Source organism: Peromyscus maniculatus, chromosome 4, assembly GCF_049852395.1.
Source record: "Peromyscus maniculatus bairdii isolate BWxNUB_F1_BW_parent chromosome 4, HU_Pman_BW_mat_3.1, whole genome shotgun sequence".
NCBI lineage: Eukaryota > Metazoa > Chordata > Mammalia > Rodentia > Cricetidae > Peromyscus > Peromyscus maniculatus.
The window spans coordinates 118,491,459-118,512,329 of NC_134855.1; the positions used below are offsets into that span (position 1 = coordinate 118,491,459).

The 20,871-nt window shown below is 41.1% G+C and overlaps 1 protein-coding gene across 17 annotated transcripts in view; it reads right to left on the reverse strand.

The window, feature by feature from the left end:
* The window catches only part of Sel1l2 (SEL1L2 adaptor subunit of SYVN1 ubiquitin ligase), a 137,808-nt gene that overhangs the window by 51,194 nt on the left and 65,743 nt on the right, over positions 1 to 20,871 (reverse strand). For all 17 annotated transcript variants that reach the window (XM_076570736.1, XM_076570735.1, XM_042276352.2 and 14 more), the window contains one exon: positions 17,049 to 17,217. In XM_076570736.1, coding sequence (XP_076426851.1) covers positions 17,049 to 17,217 — 169 coding nt within the window. The remainder of the gene's footprint in view (positions 1 to 17,048; positions 17,218 to 20,871) is intronic.

Genomic DNA, 20,871 nt, shown 5'->3' on the forward strand with positions numbered 1-20,871 from the left:
ACTATAAGGAATGATTTACCATGAAAAAACTCTTCCCCAGGGCTGTTACTTTTATTAGTAATTTTTTTTGCCTTCCCAAATGTATTGAAATACATATTCTCACTACTATAGCAGGATTCAATTTCCAGATCAAGTTATCTTCTTGATGCTTTAATTTTGTTCTTATGATTTGAAGGTTTCCAAACTTGGGAAAGCATAGTAAGGAAATGATTTCAGGAGGTATTCTAAATTTGAAGTGAGGCAGACTAGATCGACATAGGAAGAAAACAGGTGGGCTAGGGGAGGGAGAGAGAAACAGTGGATGAGATCAACATGGTGGGTCAAGACAACTGCTCACAGTCCTTTGCTTTGTTATTACAAAATAATAACATTTCTGTCCATATCATCAGCCTTGCAAATTTGACTGCTCCCATCATGCATCTGATGTAATGACACATTCAAAACTCTCATAAAAGAACAATAAAGGCAGGAGGTGGGGAGGGTTTGAACCTTATTCTTGGCAAATCATGACCCAGTCCTGGAATTCCTTGTTGGCCCTGAACATACATACACCTTAATTTCTCAGTAATCCTCTCCACCACTGAAGTTTTCCCATAAGGCCAAGCTCCCCAAAGTCTGGGGGTAATGTGACTCTAGAGAAACTCACACCCACCTCTTGAGAACATGTTTTTTTGAGGTAGGATAGAAAGACAGGGGAAATAGGGGGATGTGGGAAGGGAAAAGAGACCCTTATTCTTGAGTCTGGTTGAAGTTTTTCCTAGCTGAGAATCAAGAATTAAAGCAGCTGGGCATGGTGGCACATACCTTAAATCCCAGCATTTGGGAGGCAGAGGCAGGTACTTCTCTGAGTTCGAGGCCAGCCTGGGCTACAGAGCAAGTTCCAGGATAGCAAGGGTTACTCAGAGAAACCTTGTCTTAAAAATAACAACAACATGAAATGGCCTACTCTGGTAATCAGATTGGTGAATACCCTAACTGTCATCATAGAGGTTTTATCCAGTAACTAATGGAAGCATATGCAAAGATACACAGCCGGCCGGGCGCCAGGCTGAGCTCCAGGGATCCGGTCAACTCTCAACTACTTCACAGCATCATGTCTGCCTGCATCGACAGCACCAAGTCTGCCTGCATGCCGCCATGTCCCACCATGATGATAATGGACTGACCCTCTGAACTGTAAGTGAGCCACCCCAATAAAATGTTTTCCTTTGTAAGAGTTGCTATGGTCAAGGTGTCTCTTCACAGCAATAGAAACCCTAACTAAGAAAGAAGTTGGTACCAGGGACGGGAGCATTGCTGTGATAGGCCTGATCATGTTTTTGTTTGAAGGAATATGAATTGGGACTGTGGAGTAGAAAAGCAGTTAGAATGCTTTAAGTGCTGCTTAATGGGCCATTCTAGTAGGAACATGGCAGGCAGCAGTGTTGAATGTGGTTTAATGAATTGTGGGGGCCTCACCCAAGAGTTTTCAGAGGGGAAGAATTTTACTATGTTGCCTAGAGATTGTTCTTGAGATATTTTGGTGGAGAAAGTGACTGCCTTTTGCCCCTGTCCGAAGAGTCTGCCTGAGGCTAAAGTGAAGAGATTTGGATTAATTCCGTTGGCAGAAGAAATCTCAAAACAGCCTGGTATAGACTCTGGCTTGTGGTTATGAGTGATAACCCTAATGAAGATTCATAATGAAAATGAATGAGCTGAGCAGGATAAATTACAAAATGCAAACTTTGAGGAGAGAAAGAGCACCAGGAAGTGGAGTGGACCTAAATCCTGTGTTCAAGGAAACAAACAGATTAAGAAATGAAATAAGGGAGTGGTGACCTCAGGTCAAGATCCCACTCAGCTAAATTTCTAACTTGTGGAAAGGAACTAAAGAAAAGCTTAGAGCTTGGAGTGGTGTTGTATGCCTTTAATCTTAGTACTCCAGAGGCAGAGGCTGATGGATATCTGAGTTTGAGGCCAGCCTGGTCTACAGAACAAGTTCAAGGACAGCCAAGCTTAGCCAATAAAGGTAACAACGAAAAACAGAAAGCTGGTGAAGATGTAATTGAATGAGGGGCCATGTTCTAGCCCCAGCAAGCAGCAGAACTTGGCAGCTTTGTCCATGTGATTCTGGTTTTAGAGCTGAGGATAGAAGAAAAGGGTTATGGAATTTGCCCCCAAGACTAAGGAAAGCTGCTGAGGTCAGGCATTTGTCAGGGGTGTAGAGAAGGGGTGTAGACCCCTTCACACGGAGGTCATTGTGTGAAGCTGTGAAGTTGAAGCCTGGATTGCTTTGGAGACCCCAAGATGTTAGAGATGCCAGAGTCTTGATATACCTGCTAACAGGGAGTGGAACCAGCCCAAGAGAAAGAAGTGTGTTGCAGTCAACAAAGCTGAATGGAGCTGGAGATCTGAAGAGTACTTTGACTTTAGGCATGGAGGTGCAGAGTTTGGAGTGTGCCCAGCTGTTTTTCCATCTTGCTTTGGTCCAATATTTCCTTGCTATGCTCCCTTTCCTGCATTTTGGAATGGTAATGCATACCCTGTGCCATTATATGTTGGAAGTGTGTGATCTGTTTTTTGATTTTTATTTTTACAGGTGATTACAGTTAAGAGGTTACATCAATCTCGGAATAGACTTTGTACTTTAAAAGATTGTTGAGATTATGATAGACTATGGTGACTTTTGAAGTTGGAATAAATGCATTTTGCTTTATGGTATTGTTACAAGCTTATGGGGAGCAGGGAGTGGAATGTGGTAGTTTGAATGTAATTGGCCCCCATAATCTCATAGGGAGTGGTAGTACTATTAGGAGGTGTGCTTTGTTGGAGTGGGTATGGCCTTGTTGGAGGAAGTGTGTCACTGTGGGGGTGGGCTTTGAGATCTCTTTTTCACTTAAGCTTTGCTCAGTGTGACAATGAGACCACTTCTTGTTGCCTGTAAGTTGTAGGACCCTCAGCTACTTTGCCAGCACCACATTTCCCTGCATGCAGCCATGTCCCACCATGATGATAGTGGACTGACCCTCTGAACTGTGAGTGAGCCACTCTAATGAAATGTTTCTTTTGCAAGAGTTGACAGGGTCATGGTGTCTCTTCACAGCATTAGAAACCCTAACTAAGACAGTTGCTTATATAGAGACAAAATTTCTTTTATATATTGATATTTCAAATAAGCATGTTAAAATAGCAATGAATTGTTCCTAATATCTGAGCATATATGACCTTTAAATGAGGTCTTATTCCTTTCCTACACATTTTCTGGGAATTTAACAAATAAGGCTATTAATTTTTGTTTAAAAACAAAAAAGTTAGTGAAAACATTCTAACTTTCTGTGCAACGCTGGTGCTCTTGAGTTTTATTTTATCAGCTGTAATCCCAGCCAATACACTTCTGGGGCCACATAATGAGCTCATTAACTGAAAGGAAAGGTTCTTTAGGAATCCTTTGAGATATAACTTTAGATGCCACCAAAAAAAAGCTCTTGTGGCTATTGTAAAGACACTGAGTGTGACTCCCTCTTGAGCAGGGTACACTCACACTTAGGCGTATCTTCTCCGTTCCCTGAGCGCTTCTCTTCCTTGTTTAAATCTGTATTAAAATATCTTCTCAATAAACTAACTCTGCATCATACTGGTTCATGCTGAAGTTCTTTTCTGTTATGAAGTTAAGAATCCTGGCGGAGCAGTGGTGGCGCACGCCTTTAATCCCAGCACTCTGGAGGCAGAGGCAGGCGGATCTCTGTGAATTCAAGGCCAGCCTGGTCTAAAGAGTGAGTTTCAGGACAGCCAGGACTGTTTCACAGAGAAATCCTGTCTCAAAAAAAAAAAAAAAAAAAAAAAAAAAAAAAAAAAAAAAGAATCCCAGCTTTTCTGGAGAAGAGGTCTCTGAAAAGAGGTCAGGCTACCATAGGCAGCTATAACACACAGCTGTGTCTCTGGCCTACCCTTCACTGATGTTGCTGCCTTCACTCTGTGTGGTGGTTTGAATGAAAATGGCCCCCATAGGCATGTTCCAGCTCCAGTAAGTAGCAGAACTTGGCAGCTTTTGCCACATTGTCAGAGCTTTAGAATCAAAGATAGAAGGGAGGGGTTATGGAATCTCTCTCTGAGACTAAGGAAAGCCACTGAAGCCAGGCATACATACATCAGGGGTGTCCCTGCATGGAGGCCTAGAGAGGCCATTGTGTGAAGCTGTGTAGTTGAAGCCTGGATTGCCTTGGAGACCCCAAGATGTTGGAGGTGCCACAGTCATGGGATACCGGCCTAGGAAAGCTGCTAACATGAGATAGAACCAGCCCAAGAGAAAGACGTGTGTTGCAGTCAACAAAGCCGAATAAGGTTGGAGACCTGAAGAGCATTTTGATATCAGTCACGGACATGCAGAGTTTGGAGTTTGCCCAGCTGGTTTTTGGACTTGCTTTGTTCCAGTATTTCCTCACTATGTTCCCTTTTAGAATGATAAAGTATATCCTGTGCCATTATATGTTGGAAGTATGTGATCTGCTTTTTGATTTTGATTTTACAAGAGATTACAGTTAAGAGATTGCCATGCATTTCAGAAGAGACTTTGAACTTCAGACTTTTAAACAGGGTTGAGAATGTTATAGGCCATGGGGACTTTTGAATTTGGACTGAATGAGTTTTTGTATTATAATATGGCTACAAGCCTTTGGGGGACAGGGAGTGGAATGCGATGGTTTGAATGAAAATGCACTATTAGGAGGTGTGACTTTGTTGGAGGGAGTGTGTCACCAGGGAAGGGCTTTGACGTTTCAAATGTTCAACCCAGGCCCAGTGTCTCTCTTCATGCAACTCTTGGCTCCTTCAGCAACCATGCTTCCCATCATGATGACAATGGACTAAACTTCTGAACTGTAAGCCAGCCCCAATTAAATGTTTTCCTTTATAAGAGTTGTCATGGCCATGGTGTCTCTTCACAGCAATAGAAACCCTAACTAAGACACTCTAAACAAAATCTTGCTGTGGTGGTATTCTAATTGTACTGAAATGTGATTTTAATTGTATGTTAATAAATAAAGTTGCCCGGGGGTCAGAGCTATTAGAGCCATAGACAGAGCGTGGCGGTGGTGGCACATGCCTTTAATCCCATAGATCTCTGTGTGTTCAGGGATACAGCCAGCATTGGAGACATACGCCTTTAAGACCTAGAGGGCTGTACATACAGACAGTGACGAGGCAGTCACGTGTTTGGGTTTACAACCAATGAGAAGGCAGAACAAAAAGACTATGAAAAGATTTCATTAGTTTCATTTTTCTGCTTCGCTAAAAATACTCTGACAACTCAGAGGAGGAAAAGGTTTATTTCAGCTTACAAATTATAGTCTGTGATTGAGGGAAGTCAGGGCAGGAACTTGAGGCAGACACCATGGAGGATTGCTGTTGCTGGCTCACTATCAGGCCTATACTTAGATAGCTTTCTTTTGTTTTAGATTTTATTTATTTTTATTTTATGTATATGTGTTTTGCCTGTATGTGTGACTGTGCACTATGTGTATGCCTAGTGTTTGCAGAAGTCAGAAGAGGGTGTCAGGTCCTTTAGAACTGGAGTTACAGATGGTTGTGAGCTACTATGTAGGTGCTGGGATTTGAACCTGGATCTTCTGTAAGAACAAACTGTCTTAACTGCTGAATCGTCTTTCTAGACTTTAGCTAGATTTCTTATATAGCTGAGGACCACCTGTCAAGGGAGTGTTGCCACCCAGAGTGGAGTTGGCCCTCCTGTATCTATTAAGGCAATTAAGGCAATCCCCAACAGCTGGGCATGGTGGCACATGCTTTTAATTCCAGCACTCAGGAGGCAGAGCCAGGCACCTTTCTGGGAGTTCAAGGCCGGCATGGTCTACCAGAGCAAGTTCCAGGACAGCCAGAACTACATAGAGAAACACACACTCTCTTCCTTTATCTCAAAAACAAAACCCAAAGATAGTCCCCTCAGACATGCCCACAACTTATCTGAGGGAGGTAATCCCTCAACTGAGACTCTCTTCTCTGTTGACTCTTTTTTTTCTTTGTAAATAACTCCTATCATCTCCTAGCCTGCTGCAGGAATAAATCTTAACTCCTCATATCTTAGCTATGCTGATTTTGGCTCTGTACTTTTCAACATGCTAGCCCATTATGTTGGGTTACAAGGAATTAGCTGAGAAGGCACTAGTAGAAGGCAGGGACAGATGCCTTCAAATGAAGCCAAACCTGCCAGCACCTTGGCTTTAGAGTTTGGGTCCTAGAGTTTGAGTCCATGTAACTGCAAGAAAACAATTATTACTGTTGTTTAAGCCACTTGGTACATGGTATTTTGTTATAATAGTGCTGGGGAACTCGATGCTCATCCTGGATTGCAATGGAAACAAACTGCTTCTTCCCTGGAGGAAGAGACACACCCAAATCAAAGCATGTGCCAAAGGCAGGAGGGACTGTAGCTTTCCACGGTCTCTCTAGGTCTCCAGCCTGGAGCTCTGACTTTTTTAGACAACTGTATTTCCCAGTCACTCACTTCTGACAAGGTTTGCTTTTTGAGATTATAAGTAGGTAGTGTAGCTGGTAAACTTCCCTGTGTTTGGCAGTTCCTGGACCCAGATCACCTTCCCATGGATGATGGTAATCTTTGGCTAATATTGCTGACCCTTCAATTGCCAACTTTCCTAATTATGTTCAAGATATATATATATATATATATATATATATATATATATATATATATATATATATATATGTGTGTGTGTGTGTGTGTGTGTGTGTGTGTGTGTGTGTGTGCCTCTCTTGTGTCACCTGTACCCACTCCTGGCCTGTCATGCCTTTATCCCATGTTTCCCTTCAAAGCTCCGTCTTCTCCAAAAGCACTTTGCTCTGCCCTTTGCTACATTTTTCCTTCTTTTTTCTGTTTAGCCACAGACTCTAAAATCTTAACATCCAGATTATAAGTAAGTACTCTTTTAAGTTACCTTAGAAAATATACAGAAAGAGGATAATAAATTATTTCTCATCTCAAGTTATATTTACAACATGTATTATGCAAAGGATCATCAAGAATTAAAGGGATTGATGGATGAGCCAGGAGTCATTGAGTCTGACCACAAGTCAGGTGTATTCACAAAGTGACAGAGATAAAAATGGAAGGTTCTTTCCCAGGGCAGCGAAACTCTCACTCCGACTGCTGTGTCCTCACTAATTGTAGTTGCATTTAATATGAAACAACTTCAGCCTCTGATTTTCAGGATTCACATCAGGAAAACTCTTCACATTCACCCTTGTGTGTGCCAAGAAGACAGAATATTGTCAAAGGAGGGAGAATAATGATCTGTTACTAAAAATAACACCCCATCCAAGAAAAAATGACTCAGCACAGGGTTTAGCAGATAAAGATGCGATTAACTCAAAAACATTTGAATAAAAATAATATTACTGCAATATTATACTTGATTATCTCTTGTTCATTGTCATCAAACACCAAGACCCCCAGGGGTACTGGAGGAAATGGTAGACAGTGTTAACTGTAGGGAAAAATACTCCTTTTCTTCAAGCATCTATGAAAGTAAAACTTGAGATCAGGGATTCTGACTTGAGATATAATTTATTACCTAAAACTCTTAATTTAGCTAAATATGTTTTATAAAATAAGAATCAAACAATATATAATAGCAGTATATATATATGTAATATAATATAATATAATTATTACTTATAAAGCGGTTAGTATTGGACAATTATCAGTGCTTATATTTACTAATTCTTTTCACCGACTATGAGAAGGACTATTATCATTCTCATTTTAATGCTGAGGTGGTGTGGACACAAAGACATCTGGCAGCTTGAGCAAGGTCACTCAACTGGTACACAGAGATGACGGCCCAATTTTAGGCAGTGTGACTCAAGTCTGTGCTCATGTAGCCACTACTTCTTTAAAAAACAAAAGTTTTGGAACACCATGGGCATCGTTTCCAGGCATCTACAACAGGAGGGGCTTCAGACTGAATTTAGCCACCACTTTGCAAGAATGGACTAAGTTCATTTGCATGTAACCGGGTTGGCTTGAGGAAGCCTTTCAGCAAACGGTAGGAGAGAGAATAAGCTGTGTGCTGAGTTCCCTGAGAAGCAGATGGCGAAAGAGTCGTGTTTAAGAAGTGCCTTTGGGTGTCTGAGTCTTGCCTATTTCTTTCTCTCAAAATCAAGCCTGGCTCCCCAGCTTAGTAGCTGGAAATTAACCCTGTTAATAAGGAGAAGGAAAATTTAGAACTCTGAGACCAAGCTCCCTCAAGTTGGGCGTTTCCTTCTCATCCTTCTCCCAACACATAAGATTGATTTAGGTCCCTCAAGACATACGTGAGCCAGTCTTTGAGGCTGATCCTTCAAGATCAAAAGAGAAAAGAGGAGGGTTTATATGAGCAAGAATTGTTGAGACCAAGGTTGGATAAAGCACAGGGACAAACAGCCAAACGAATGGAAACACATGAACTATGAACCAAAGGCTGAGGGGCCCCCAACTGGATCAGGCCCTCTGAATGGGTGAGACAGTCGATTGGCTTGATCTGTTTGGGAGGCATCTAGGCAGTGGTACCAGGTCCTGGGCTCATTGCATGAGTTAGCTGTTTGAAACCTGCGACTTATGCAGGGACGCTTGGCTCAGTCTGGGAGGAAGGGACTGGACCTGCCTGGATTGAGTCTACCAGGTTGATCTCAGTCCTTGGGGGAGGCTTTGCCCTAGAGGTGGGGGGAATGGGGGGTAGGCTGGGGGGAAGGGGAGGGGGGGCGGGAGGGGGGAGAACAAGGGAATCCGTGGCTGATATGTAGAACTGAATTGTATTGTAAAATAAAATAAAATTAAATTTAAAAAAAAGAGAGAGAAAAGAGGTCTTGCCAGTGAGTGATCCAAGACACAGTCATTCTTTCCCTTCCAACCTCTCCCTCTGTGAAGTGTCCTTGGATTCTCATCTGGGGAGAAGTTGGATTGGGCAGAGGAAAATCCTGAAGCAGGTTTGATAAAAAAACAAAACAAAACAAAACAAAACAAAAAAAACACTTTGTAGGCACCCCACAGGGTACTCTGGAGTAAGAGTAGCCTTAGGACCGTTCCAAGTATGGTGAGATGATCAGGGTTTTATACTCCTGGTCTGATGGCTGTCAGCAGTGGCTACCAGTGGAAGGGCCAGCTGTCTATACACAGCCGTCTGGCTGGGAATACTATCCCATTCAGGACTGGCTACTGAAGGCTATCTGTAGACTGTAGCCTCAGCACCTGGGGACATGTCCTTCATTAAAGGAGTCTTTGTCTGGCATTTCCCAGTGTCTGTTGCAAATCTTCAAAAAGTTGATAAAATAGAATGCAAATGATAAACTTAGCCTAGCTGCTTTAGATTGCAGAAAGGAGAAAAATGAATGTCTAAATTGGTTTTAGATGAGTTGTAAAATACCCTTCTCCAACCAAGGACGTGGTAGTGGCTGAGGATGATAACTAAAATGAATACTGATTAATCCCATGGGAGGCAGGAAGGAACACAAGAGCCAGAGCAAGCTCCAATCACTCCAGGGCTCAGGCTGGCTATTGATTTGTCTTGCTAACAATTTAATAAGGATAATTACTTTTTTAGACTTAATTTTATCTCAGAAGAAAGAATTAGTTGTTGAAGTCACAGTGTTAAGGTACTCTGAGGGAAACCGCACCATTTTTTTTTTAAAGATAATGCCTGCGAGAACATCATGTTCAACTGTAAAACACCACTCAAATGTGCTCTAGAGGTCTAAGGCTTATTTACCTTTGAATATCATCTATAATATAGCATACTTAAAAGAAAATTCTGAATTTGAACTCAGTTCTGAGACCATGTCCTAACTGCACAGAGACAAGTTTTGACACAATTTAATTCAAGTTGTTTTTTTTTTTTTTTCATTCTGAGTGTATGGTAGATACTGTGCCAGGAACATATCTTGCTTTTTAAGTAATGGGGATGCAACTACTCTTTGTTATATTTGAGAAATTCTGAGTTAAAGAACAATTGGCAAGATTGAAAATGAGTCATTGCTCTGTTTTCAAAGCATGGAAAACCATATTCATGTTCTAGAGACTTCAATTTGATGTCAATCATTTCCATTTCTAGAACAGAAGCATTTTGAGGCTAGTTAGGCTGAACTCTGTTTCTCTTTTTTTCGATGGACTCAGTGGTCTAGGGAACTGCACTTATCTAGAACACCTGTATTTCATTGTGAAGAGTGTATCTTGTGCATGGAAATGTTAAATGGGGACTGAAGAAGGTCAGAGTTCCACAAGCTTAATAGTGAGCCTGTAATCATGTCTAACCCCATGCTATTGCTTTATTTTCACAGCTTGTAAAGTTCAAATTTTCCCTTTAGAGGCGATCTTGCCTCCACAGCTTCCTCTTTTTTAACTCCTGATGTCCCAAGTACTGTTTTTATGCTGTTTACAGTTGTAGGAAACACAAAGTGATAAGGGCCAGTTTATATTTAAACAAGCTGGTGCTATTATAGATATCTGGCACTGGCCAAGGTGAATAATAATGGGCACGGGATGGAAGGGGTATAATTGATCACAAAATGGCTAACATTGGATGTCTGCAGAATCCAAAGCCTAACAGTGGTATATAATCTGTTACATAACTATTGCTGGCAGACTGTCACTTTAGAATGCATTTTATATAAATTTGGCCCTCAAGTCAAAGACCAGAGAACCTCTGCCCTCATCAGCCTGCCTATGTGTGTGTGTGCCTGTCTGTGTGGTCTGTACCTGCCTATGTTCTGCCCAAGTGTGGAGGTGTGTGTCTGGGTGCCTGGTGTTCTATGTGCTGTTTTTTTTACCCCCAGAGTAAATAAGCATGTTTCATCTGTCTATGACTTCTCAAAATCCCTTCAACATCCCGTCTCCAGTGACCATCCTCCTCTCCTGGCATCACCACATACCCACTGACTCACAGGGAAATGCAACATCTTTTTGAGTTATTCTAAAAGAATTTTCTCTCTATAAAGCAAGTCTGAGAACTGCAGACTTAGGATTTCACAGAACATAAAAAGAGGTTGATATACCCCAGGGATTAAAATAGCTTCTTTGGTTATCTCAGGCATGGATGATTTAAAAACACAACTTGGATATCCCAATTTTGGGGTTTATTGGCACCCCAACTTGGCACAACCACCATGTTCCTGGATCCAAATGTTTCTCCTTATTTTTCTGTGTGATTCTTCTCACCTTTTCACAAACAAAGTGAGTGTGGAAGCTGGGTGTGGCATCATACATCTGTAATGCCATCACTCAGGAGGTGGAGGCAGGAATTTGGAAAGTTTGCAATCACACTCTCATCCTTTCTACACAGGGAACTGTAGGCCAGCCTGGGATACCTGGAACCCTACCCAAACAAACAAACATGGAGTCTCAATGCTGCCTACACATGAGCTGAACAAGGATGCCACCAATAGACATGCTACCATGAAAAGGGGAAGGTCAAGAGGCCTGAACCCAACAGAAAGAACTGTAGGCCATTAAAGGATGCTGCGTGCAGGAGAAACAGTCTTCCTCAGTGACAGCACACCAATTGCTTATCTAATACCAACCGGTCAGCCCTGAAAACATACACATACAAGTAACATCATACAGACTATGCAGGTTGTATTTATATACTACACACACACCACCACCACCACCACCACCACCACCACCACCACCACCACCACCACCACCAGTTAAAGGTTTGGAGGGAGGAAAGAGAAGAGGGAAATGATATTACAATGTCAGAAAATTAAAGCATGGGCTGGGCAGTGGTGGCGCATGCCTTTAATCCCAGTACTCGGGAGGCAGAGCCAGGTGGATCTCTGTGAGTTTGAGGCCAGCCTGGTTTACAGAATGAGCTCCAGGACAGGCACCACAACTACACAGAGAAACCCTGTCTCGAAAAACCAATAAATAAATAAATAAATAAACAAAGAACCCAAAAGTAAACAAGTAAAAAGCTCTCATTCCTCTCCCTGGATCTGCAAGAAAGTGTCTCTCCTTGAAGAACTGGCATCAGCTGCTATCAGATTCCTAGGGTAGGAGAGGGTCAGGAGCAGATGTTCGTCCACTTCCTATCCATAAACACTTATGGCAGCTTCACAAACAAAGACATGCATGCCATTCAACATATTTCAGCAAATAAAAATTTCTTAACCTCATCACATTTAAAACTCTATCTGGCTGATCAGGTAAATATTATTCTGGAGATTTATATTGGACTACTGTGAGTTCTTGGCTCTAAATTTGGCCCTGTATCATTGACTTCTGTAATAAGTCAATGAGATGACTCCATGGGTAAAGGCTTTCAATTTGCCATGAATACATTATGTCTTATCACTGTGCTCTGATGTCAGAAATAGCAATAGTGTATTCTGCAGAATACAGGATATCATGGTTAATAAATCCAACTCTACCCACCAGAAGTTGACCTTGACTAGCAGGAGATGTGAGGGGACTAAGATCATTGTGGGTTCCATATAAGTTAAGGACTTTATAAGAAAGGGGTGCATTGAAGAATAGCAAGGGCCTTGTATGACCCAGTGGCTAATCTTGTACTTAGATAATCTCATGCTATCTTCTAGGAATACCAAAAAAAGATGTGAGACTAGATGACCTCTGGCATTCCCTCTTGAAGGCTCTGTAATTTCACTTTTAATTTATATGTCAATGAAAGCCTTCATTCCTTCTAGTTCATGTTCTAATTTGCCTGCCTGAAAAGCCAGTGTGCTGGAGGCCCCCTGATTGCTTTTCTTGTGAACTCCTTTCGATAGTTTCTGGATAGGTTAGGTCAAAAGGCAACCACAGGGAATATAAAGAGTAGGTAGAGAGTGAGATAAGGGTAAATACTCCTTGGCTTGCCGATCTGTGACTCTGTAGCCTGGCATTTTCTCTTGACCTAGGGTCACAGTTCTGTCACAGAGTTCTCTCCAAGCACCTCTTGCTGCGATCTCAATTCCAGTAGTCACTACTACCCTGAGGTCCTTTGGAGCCTTGAGATGATGCTGTTCCTTCTGCTACTAGTCTGGGGGAGCTTTGTGGTTTCACTGCATCCAGTTTAAACCCTGTTTTAAATTTCTCTCAAATGACTCCATCGAGAGGTGCCATTTGTTTCTTGCCAAAACAGGGTATTGATATTTTCAGGTTCTATCTAGAACTGTCTCCTAGCTAAGCAGCAAACTGGCCTTTTGTGGGTAAATATGGGGTGAAATACTCTTGACATAGTACACTTTTGAAAATTTAAATATCGTTGTTAAAGCAGGGCTTTGAGAAGGAGCTGAGTTTGGGTCAATAAGAAATCTTCTGGCCTCTAAGTGGATTGTTCCCTCTGGAATCCCGCTGTTTTCAGGCTCTGCCTCTTGCTATTATTAGCGGTGATGCTTCTCTGTATTTACCTCTAGCAGAACAATACAGTCCTTCTTCCTATAAATCCTGATGAAGGGGTAGTGAGGCTGACAAAACAGAGCTTCTCATGTGTACTTGGCAGGACTTTGAATGGACACCAGTGATGAATGTATGCACACATCTTGGAGTTCCAGAGGACAATAATACATTTCTTTGAAGTCAAGTTTCACTATTCAAAATGTGAATTTTTAAGTCTACTGAATACACAGTAGCTGTTCTTGGTAGAGTAAAAGTATTTTTCATTATTTGTTCTCTTTGAAAACTTGCAAATGAAAGGTGGCCGTGGTGCACCCCTTTAGTCCCAGCACTCGGGAGACAGAGCCAAGGGGATCTCTGTGAGTTCAAGGCCAGTCTGGTCTACAGAGCGAGATCTAGGACAGGCATCAAAGCTACACAGAGAAAGCCTGTCTTGAAAAACCAAAATAAATAAATAAATAAATACATAAATAAATATAAACCTTGCAAATGAATTTGGTGCTTAGAAAATTGCAACATGCTTATCAAATAGTTCTGCATCTCCCCAAAGCCATTTGAGAAGCATGTAATCAAAAATTTTTGGAGAGAGTGTTTGATTGCATAGCCCACACTGGCCTCAAACTTGCAACTCTCCTGCAAACTGCTTCTGAGTGCTAGATTACTGTTATGTGCCTCTGTGCCCGGCAAACGTTTTTTGCTCTTGTCAGCCATCCTTCATGATAAGCGGAATAGCTTAGTGGCTAAGAACTAGAGAACTCCATCACTCAGCCGTTCAGGTTCAAATTTCACTTTGTGAAACAGCTTTGCAATGTTAAGCTGTGATGGCTAATATCCATCATTAACTTGACAGGGTCTAGCCTCTGGGCTTGCCCATGAGCTATTATCTGGACTAGGTTAATTGAGGAGGGAGCCCCCAGCCTGAATATGGGTAGTACTGTTTCTTGGCCTTGGGCCCTGGGCTCCTTAAGAAGGAAGAAGCAAGCATCTGAGCACAAGCATCATTGCACTCTGCTCCCTGACTGTGGATTCAGTGTGACCAGCTGCCTCGGGCTCCTGCTGCCTTGATTTCCCCACCATGATGGGCTGTACCCTTGAACTGTTAACTGGAACAAATCCCTCTTCTTAAATTAGGGTTGCCATGGTATTTTATCACACAACTAAGACATATCCCTTGCATGCTTACAAAAGTCATGAGGCAGGGGCTGGGGAGATGACTGGATAAATAAAGCTCACGCTGCATGGGCATGAGGACAGAAGTTTGGATCCCCAGAACCCATGTGACAGCGGGGTAGGGGCGGCAGCCCAACTGTAATTACAGTGCATTGAAAATAGAGACAGGAGATCCACCGGGGCAAGCTGGCTAGCCAGACTAGCCATTGTGGTGAGTGTGCGTACACCCACACATGTACATCACATGTACATACACATTTAAGAAAAAAAAATCTGGAATACTTGTTCCTAAGTCTGTGCCAGTTGTACTGTTATTATAACTATAGAATTTGATAGAACAGTACATAAACCGATGAAATACAGTTACAAAAAGAATATACGAATGGAAAGTAATTTAAATGCTATGGGAAATTTTGAGAATGGAGTGTCACTCAAAATCATCCAATTTGATTATAATGAGGCATCTTAAGAGAATGATGGGACAGGGAACTCTGCAGATATCTGGAAGAATTCTGAGTAAGTTTACCATGATGGTAAATATTGTCAACTGGACAGGACTGAGTAACACTGGGGATAAGATAACACTTCCAGGGGAAAGCTTTTGTGTTTGCTTGTCTGCTTTGGGCTTCTGACTGGCAAGTTTATGTTCCTGGTTTGTGAGTTCGTCTACACTGTTGCCTCCACCTCTGCTACCATCCTTTGTCCACATCACAACCCAGCTTCTTCAGCCTCTGTTCTAGTTAAGGTCACTATTGCTGCAATGAAACATCATAACCAGAATCTACCAGGTTGAATTCAATCCCCAGGGGAGTCTTTGCCCTGGAGGAGATGGGAATGGGGGGTGGACTGGGAGGAAGGTGGGGAGTTGGGGGGCGGGAGGGGGGAGAACAAGGGAATCTGTGGCTGATATGTAAAATTAAATTAAATTATAAAATAAAAAAAACAAAACAAAACAAAACCCAAAAAGAAACATCATAACCAAAGCACCCTGAGGAGGAAAGGGTTTGTTTGGCTTACACTTCCACATCACACTTCATCATTAAAGGAAGTCAGGACAAGAACTCAAACAGGGTCAGAACCTGGAGGCAGGAGCTGATGTAAAGGCCATGGAGGGGTGCTTCTTACTGCCTTGCTACCCATGGCTTGCTCAGCCTGCTTTCTTATAGAACCCAGGACCACTAGCCCAGAAATGGCACCACCCACAATAGGTTGGGCCCTCCCCCACCAATAACTAATTAATAAAATGCCCTGCAAGCCTGCCTCTAGCCTGATCTTATGGAGGCATTTTCTTGAGGAGGTTCCCTCCTCTCAGATGACTTTAGCTTGTGTCAAGCTGATATAAACTATCCAGCACAGCCTTCCAATGTAGACTGAAGACCAAAGGTTCTCTACTAATCCTCCAAGTACTATTGAGACTGCTGAGGTGAAGTGGTGAAGACAGCCACTGTTGGACACCCAGGGCAATGGTGTAAGCCAATTTAGTAAGTCCACTTTTAATATATATTCATTCTATTAGTTCTGTACCCATAGGCTTTGACTAATACAATTGCTCCATGTGTCTATAGTTCCCTATTGTACAAGGAAGATCCTGTTGGGATAGCTCATGTGTAGTAGAATGAGTATGGTTTATATCAGGAAGGCCAATGTATGCTGAGTAAAAGGCAAACCACATTTCTCCATTAAAAAAACTGACAGATAAATATCACAATGTGTATGACTTACATTTTGAATAAATTTAGATGTGCACATTTTGATAGAATCACTGAAAACCGATATTCTTAACTTCATCCTCAATTTTAGCTCTCAAGCATCTATTTAAATAACATGCTAATAAAGTAGAAATTCATATACATCTATTACATAGGAGCATGCATTGGGCTTAAATAAAACGTTGAAAGTAATTTTTAAACTTTATGCTTGAGTGTCAACATGAATGTAGGAGAGGGGGGCATGTTGGGAAGTTACTGGTTCCAGAGAGAGCAGGAGAGGCATAGTAGAAGGGACTATGGGATGAATGTGATCAAAATTCCTTACACAGATACATGACATTGTCAAAGAATAAAAATTTAAAAATGATTGGGCACCATTTAAATTCTGCACACAGACTCTATGGAGACCATATTTTTCTAGAATCTTCTTTTATATTAAGAAGTCTAACTATGAAGCGTGTGTGCTTCTGTTATGGAGACTTTGATTACTAGCATAGAACAAAATGGGTGTTACATTCATTTTGGTTTCCTTTAGCATGAGAGGGTTACTCTTAGTAGAGTGAGTGATAAGGACCTATATACTTTTGGAGATTTTTTTCCCATGAGGTATAATTATTAACCTTGCTTGTCATCATTATTCTCAATTCTGTGTTAAAATCCTAGATGTTGACAGCATAATGCTGTTGTGCATATAAATATTTATTACCATAGCCTATGTTTTATCAGAAGCAGCCCTAAAATACGATCCTTGGTTAGTCATTTCAAATTGACATGTGGGAGCGTGCTCTACTTACAATAGTTTTGATTTCTCTTCAGGAGATCTTTATTTTGAATTCCTTTTATTTTTAATTTATGTTGATTCTTCTTTTTTTCTAAGGGATTTTCTCTTTTATTGGTTATTTTACTTGATTTTCCTTGTTCCAGTAGATTCGATAAAAATTGCTTGACTTTGCTCACTGATACCTACAAAGAAAAGGATTTGGGTTTACTTCACTCCTGTATGACTTTTTAAATGAAACAAGAAAGTTAAAAAAAAAAATCCCCATTTCTAAAACAAATATAAGTTTACTCTAATTCTTGCTTTTTTTTTAACATCAAAATGACATATGTCTTGCTGCCATATGCCATTTATTTCATCCATGTTGTATGAAATAAACCCTTTGAAATCTATTTTATTATCTGAACCATGTAGCCAAACACTAAAAGCTAAATGTTATAAATGAAATAAAAAGAGAATGTAACCAATCTACTCTCCCCCTGGTAAGTTGTCATGGTGATATCAATTATGTGAGCTAAAATAAATGGAGATGATCCTGCCTCATGTGGTACAACAAATATGTGTGTTGCAACTTTTAAAAATGTTAAAAAAATTTTTCCCCGGTGTAAAAAATGTAAAAAAAAAAATTTTCCCTAGTGTATTTTTCAGAAACCATCTAATTAACCTACTTGAACTAAGGTTACAAGCTTTTCTGTCATGTATGTGCAATTTGTTTTGAATTGTATAAAATAATACAGATTAAAAAAAGTAGAAGGTTTATGAAGGAAAGTTACATACATACTTTTTCAGGGTAAATTATATGAGAATCTTTGTCAATTAATGCTTTTACAAAAGGTCAGTTTTTTTTCCTCTGTTACCAAAGAAGTTTAAAATTCCACTTTCTGAAATGCTTAATCCCAGGGTATCCAGAGGCAAGGTGCTAGACAAAAGCTTTTTAAAAGACAGCTTTGTTGGGCTGGGGATGTAGCTCAGTTGGTAGAGTGCTTGCCTTGCATGCTCAAAGTCCTAGGTTTGATCTCTACTTCTACATTTAATGGGGCATGATGGTGTATACCTATAAACCCAGTAGGAGAATACTAAGTTCAAGGTCATCTCTCTACATAGTGAGTTTGAGGCCAGGCTAGGCTATGTGAGACCTTGTCCCCAAACAAAATCACATCTTCAGCTTTGTTAACATACAATCAACTTACAATAACTTAACCATTTTACATGTCCAATTCATTTTTTAAAAATATTCACAAAACATATCAGTTTTAGAACATTTTATCACCTCAAGAGGAAACCACAAATTCTTTAGTTGTCACCATCTTATTTTCAGATCTGTCCTACTGTTAGCCCTAACTACTTAATCTATGTTCTGTCCCTACAGTCTCCATATTTTGATTCTTCATATGCACATTATCACATAGTGATATTTTTTCTTTCTTGTGTGACTGTTTCCTTGCAGGATGATTCTTTTCAAAGCTAAACTTCATTGTAGCTTATATCAACATTTCACTCCTTTTTATGGTCAAATAATAAACCACATATGGGTATATTAAATTTTCTATTGCTGTGATAAAATATTCCGACTTAATTAAGAAAGGCTTGGGAAGGTTTATTTTGGCGCATAGTCCCAGGGTGCAGTTCATCAGGGCAAGAAAGCCATGATGGCAAGACCTTGGGGAGACAGCTGGTCTCCCTAGTCAGGAAGCAGAGGGAGACCAGTGCTTGTACTCAGGTCCTTTATTCCTTTTTGTTCAGTTTGGGGCCCCAGCCTACAGGATGGTGCCGCCCATGTTTAGTGTGATTGTATTAGTTCCTTTTCTATTGCTGTCATAAAACACCACGACCAAGGCAATTTACAGAAGGAAGGATTTATCTGGGCTTCCTGTTCCACAGGGATAAGAATCTTTCATGGTGGGGGGCAGATTGTCTGCAAGCAGCAGGCATGGTGGCTGGAGCCAGTCAGTGCCTATGGAAGGTATTCTCATTCAAATCACCACACTCCCTATTTAATCTCAGGAAGATACTTCAGGCCTGTGGAGAGGCTAACTACACCCTCACAGATGTGCCCAGAGGCTTGTCCACTGGGCGACTGTAGATCCTGTCAAATTGACAGTCAACACAAACCATCACAACACATAAACCAAATTCTATCCTCCTTCCCTTCCTCCCTCCCTCCCTCCTCTTCCTTCCTTCTTTTCTCTTTGTATTAGGTCAGACCTGAAAGGAATCCATAGTGCTGTCAAGCCACTTTCTAGTTGATGAAAATGTAAGGGGCTGGGAAGTGTTATCTTGGTACTGGCAAGTAAGAACAGGAGCTCCCTGCATGCCTTGCCATCATGAGATTATCATCTTCAGGCAGGAAAGAAAGACGGGAAAATTTTGGGGGCACGGGAAGAGAGTCTTTTACTCTAGAGTCTATAACTTCACTTGATTTTTAGCTGAAGCGCAGGTATTCTAGCACATTCCATGAAGTATCCCAGTATTCTAGCTGGCAGTATTGCTCAGTATAGAGAGCCACCCGCCTTTGAGACTGGTGACCTGAATTCAGTCCCTAGAACCTACATCTCATGGTGGAAAGAGAGAAAAATTCTCTCAAGTTGTTCTTTGACTTCTGCACACACACACACATGCAACCACACACACACACACACACACACACACACACACACACACACACACGAGAGAGAGAGAGAGGGGGGGGGGGAGACCCACATAATTAACATTTACTGTGAAGTGTTTTGACACAGAGAAAAAATTCCTTCTATTATAAGATACCTTTATATTTATTATAAAATTATTTTCTATTAGGAATGTTAAGATAGCAACAAACCAGGCTTAGGGCCTGAGTGTATGACCTTGAATATGGCCTTTCTTCTCTCCCAGCTATTTCCTGGGAATCTTACAAACAAAATTATTGACTGTGTTTACAATGAAAATATCCAAACTTTCTGTACCCCTGTGATCTAGGTTTTACATTATAAGCTACAGTCCTCTATAGTGTGCCCAGGAACCATCCCATGATCTCAATAAATTTCCTTAGCAACCTTTGAAGGTAATTTCAGACACCACAAAAAATCATATATAAATAATATATGTGTATATATGTATATTATATATATATATATGTATACTGTAAAGACAGCAAAGGTTGGCTCTCCTTTAAGAAGCCCATGCCCATAAGTAGCTCCAGGTTGCATCTTTCCTTGGAGTGTCTTTCTATTAACTCCTGTGCATAAATCTATGTTTAAAAATTTCCTAATAAACTGCAACTCTGCTTCATGCTGGCTCATCCTGAAATTCTTTTCCATGGTGAAGTTAAGGAACTGGTTTTACCTGAGTGGAAGTCTCTAAATAGAAGTCCTCAGGATGTTGCATAGGGCTGTGCTCCCTGCCTGAAGAACCGCCACTCACAGACAATATGTTATGTTACTAAAAGAATGGCATTTAAAACATCAGTGCAAAATAGTTAGTGTTAGGCAGTGGTGGCTCACTCCTTTAATCCCAGAATTTAGGGGAGGGAGGACAGAGGTAGGTGGGTCTCTGAGTTCTAGGCCAGCCTGGACTACAGAGCAAGTTTCAGGATAGCTAGAGCTATATAGAAAAACCCTGTCTTGAAAAACTAAAAAAAAAAAGTTCTAGCATCTAGTTGAGGAGGCAGTATGAGCTTGACTAATGTCTGCTAATGCCTCTGATGGCCTAATGTCTTGACCTCCTTTTTCTATAGTGTTTTCTGAGTGGTTTCCTCTCTCATTCCCTCAAAGCAAGTAGAACAGTCAGCTGGGACAAGTATTAGACAGCCTTTCTATGATTTTCAAAGACATCAAAAGCTGGGAGATACAACTGTGAATAAA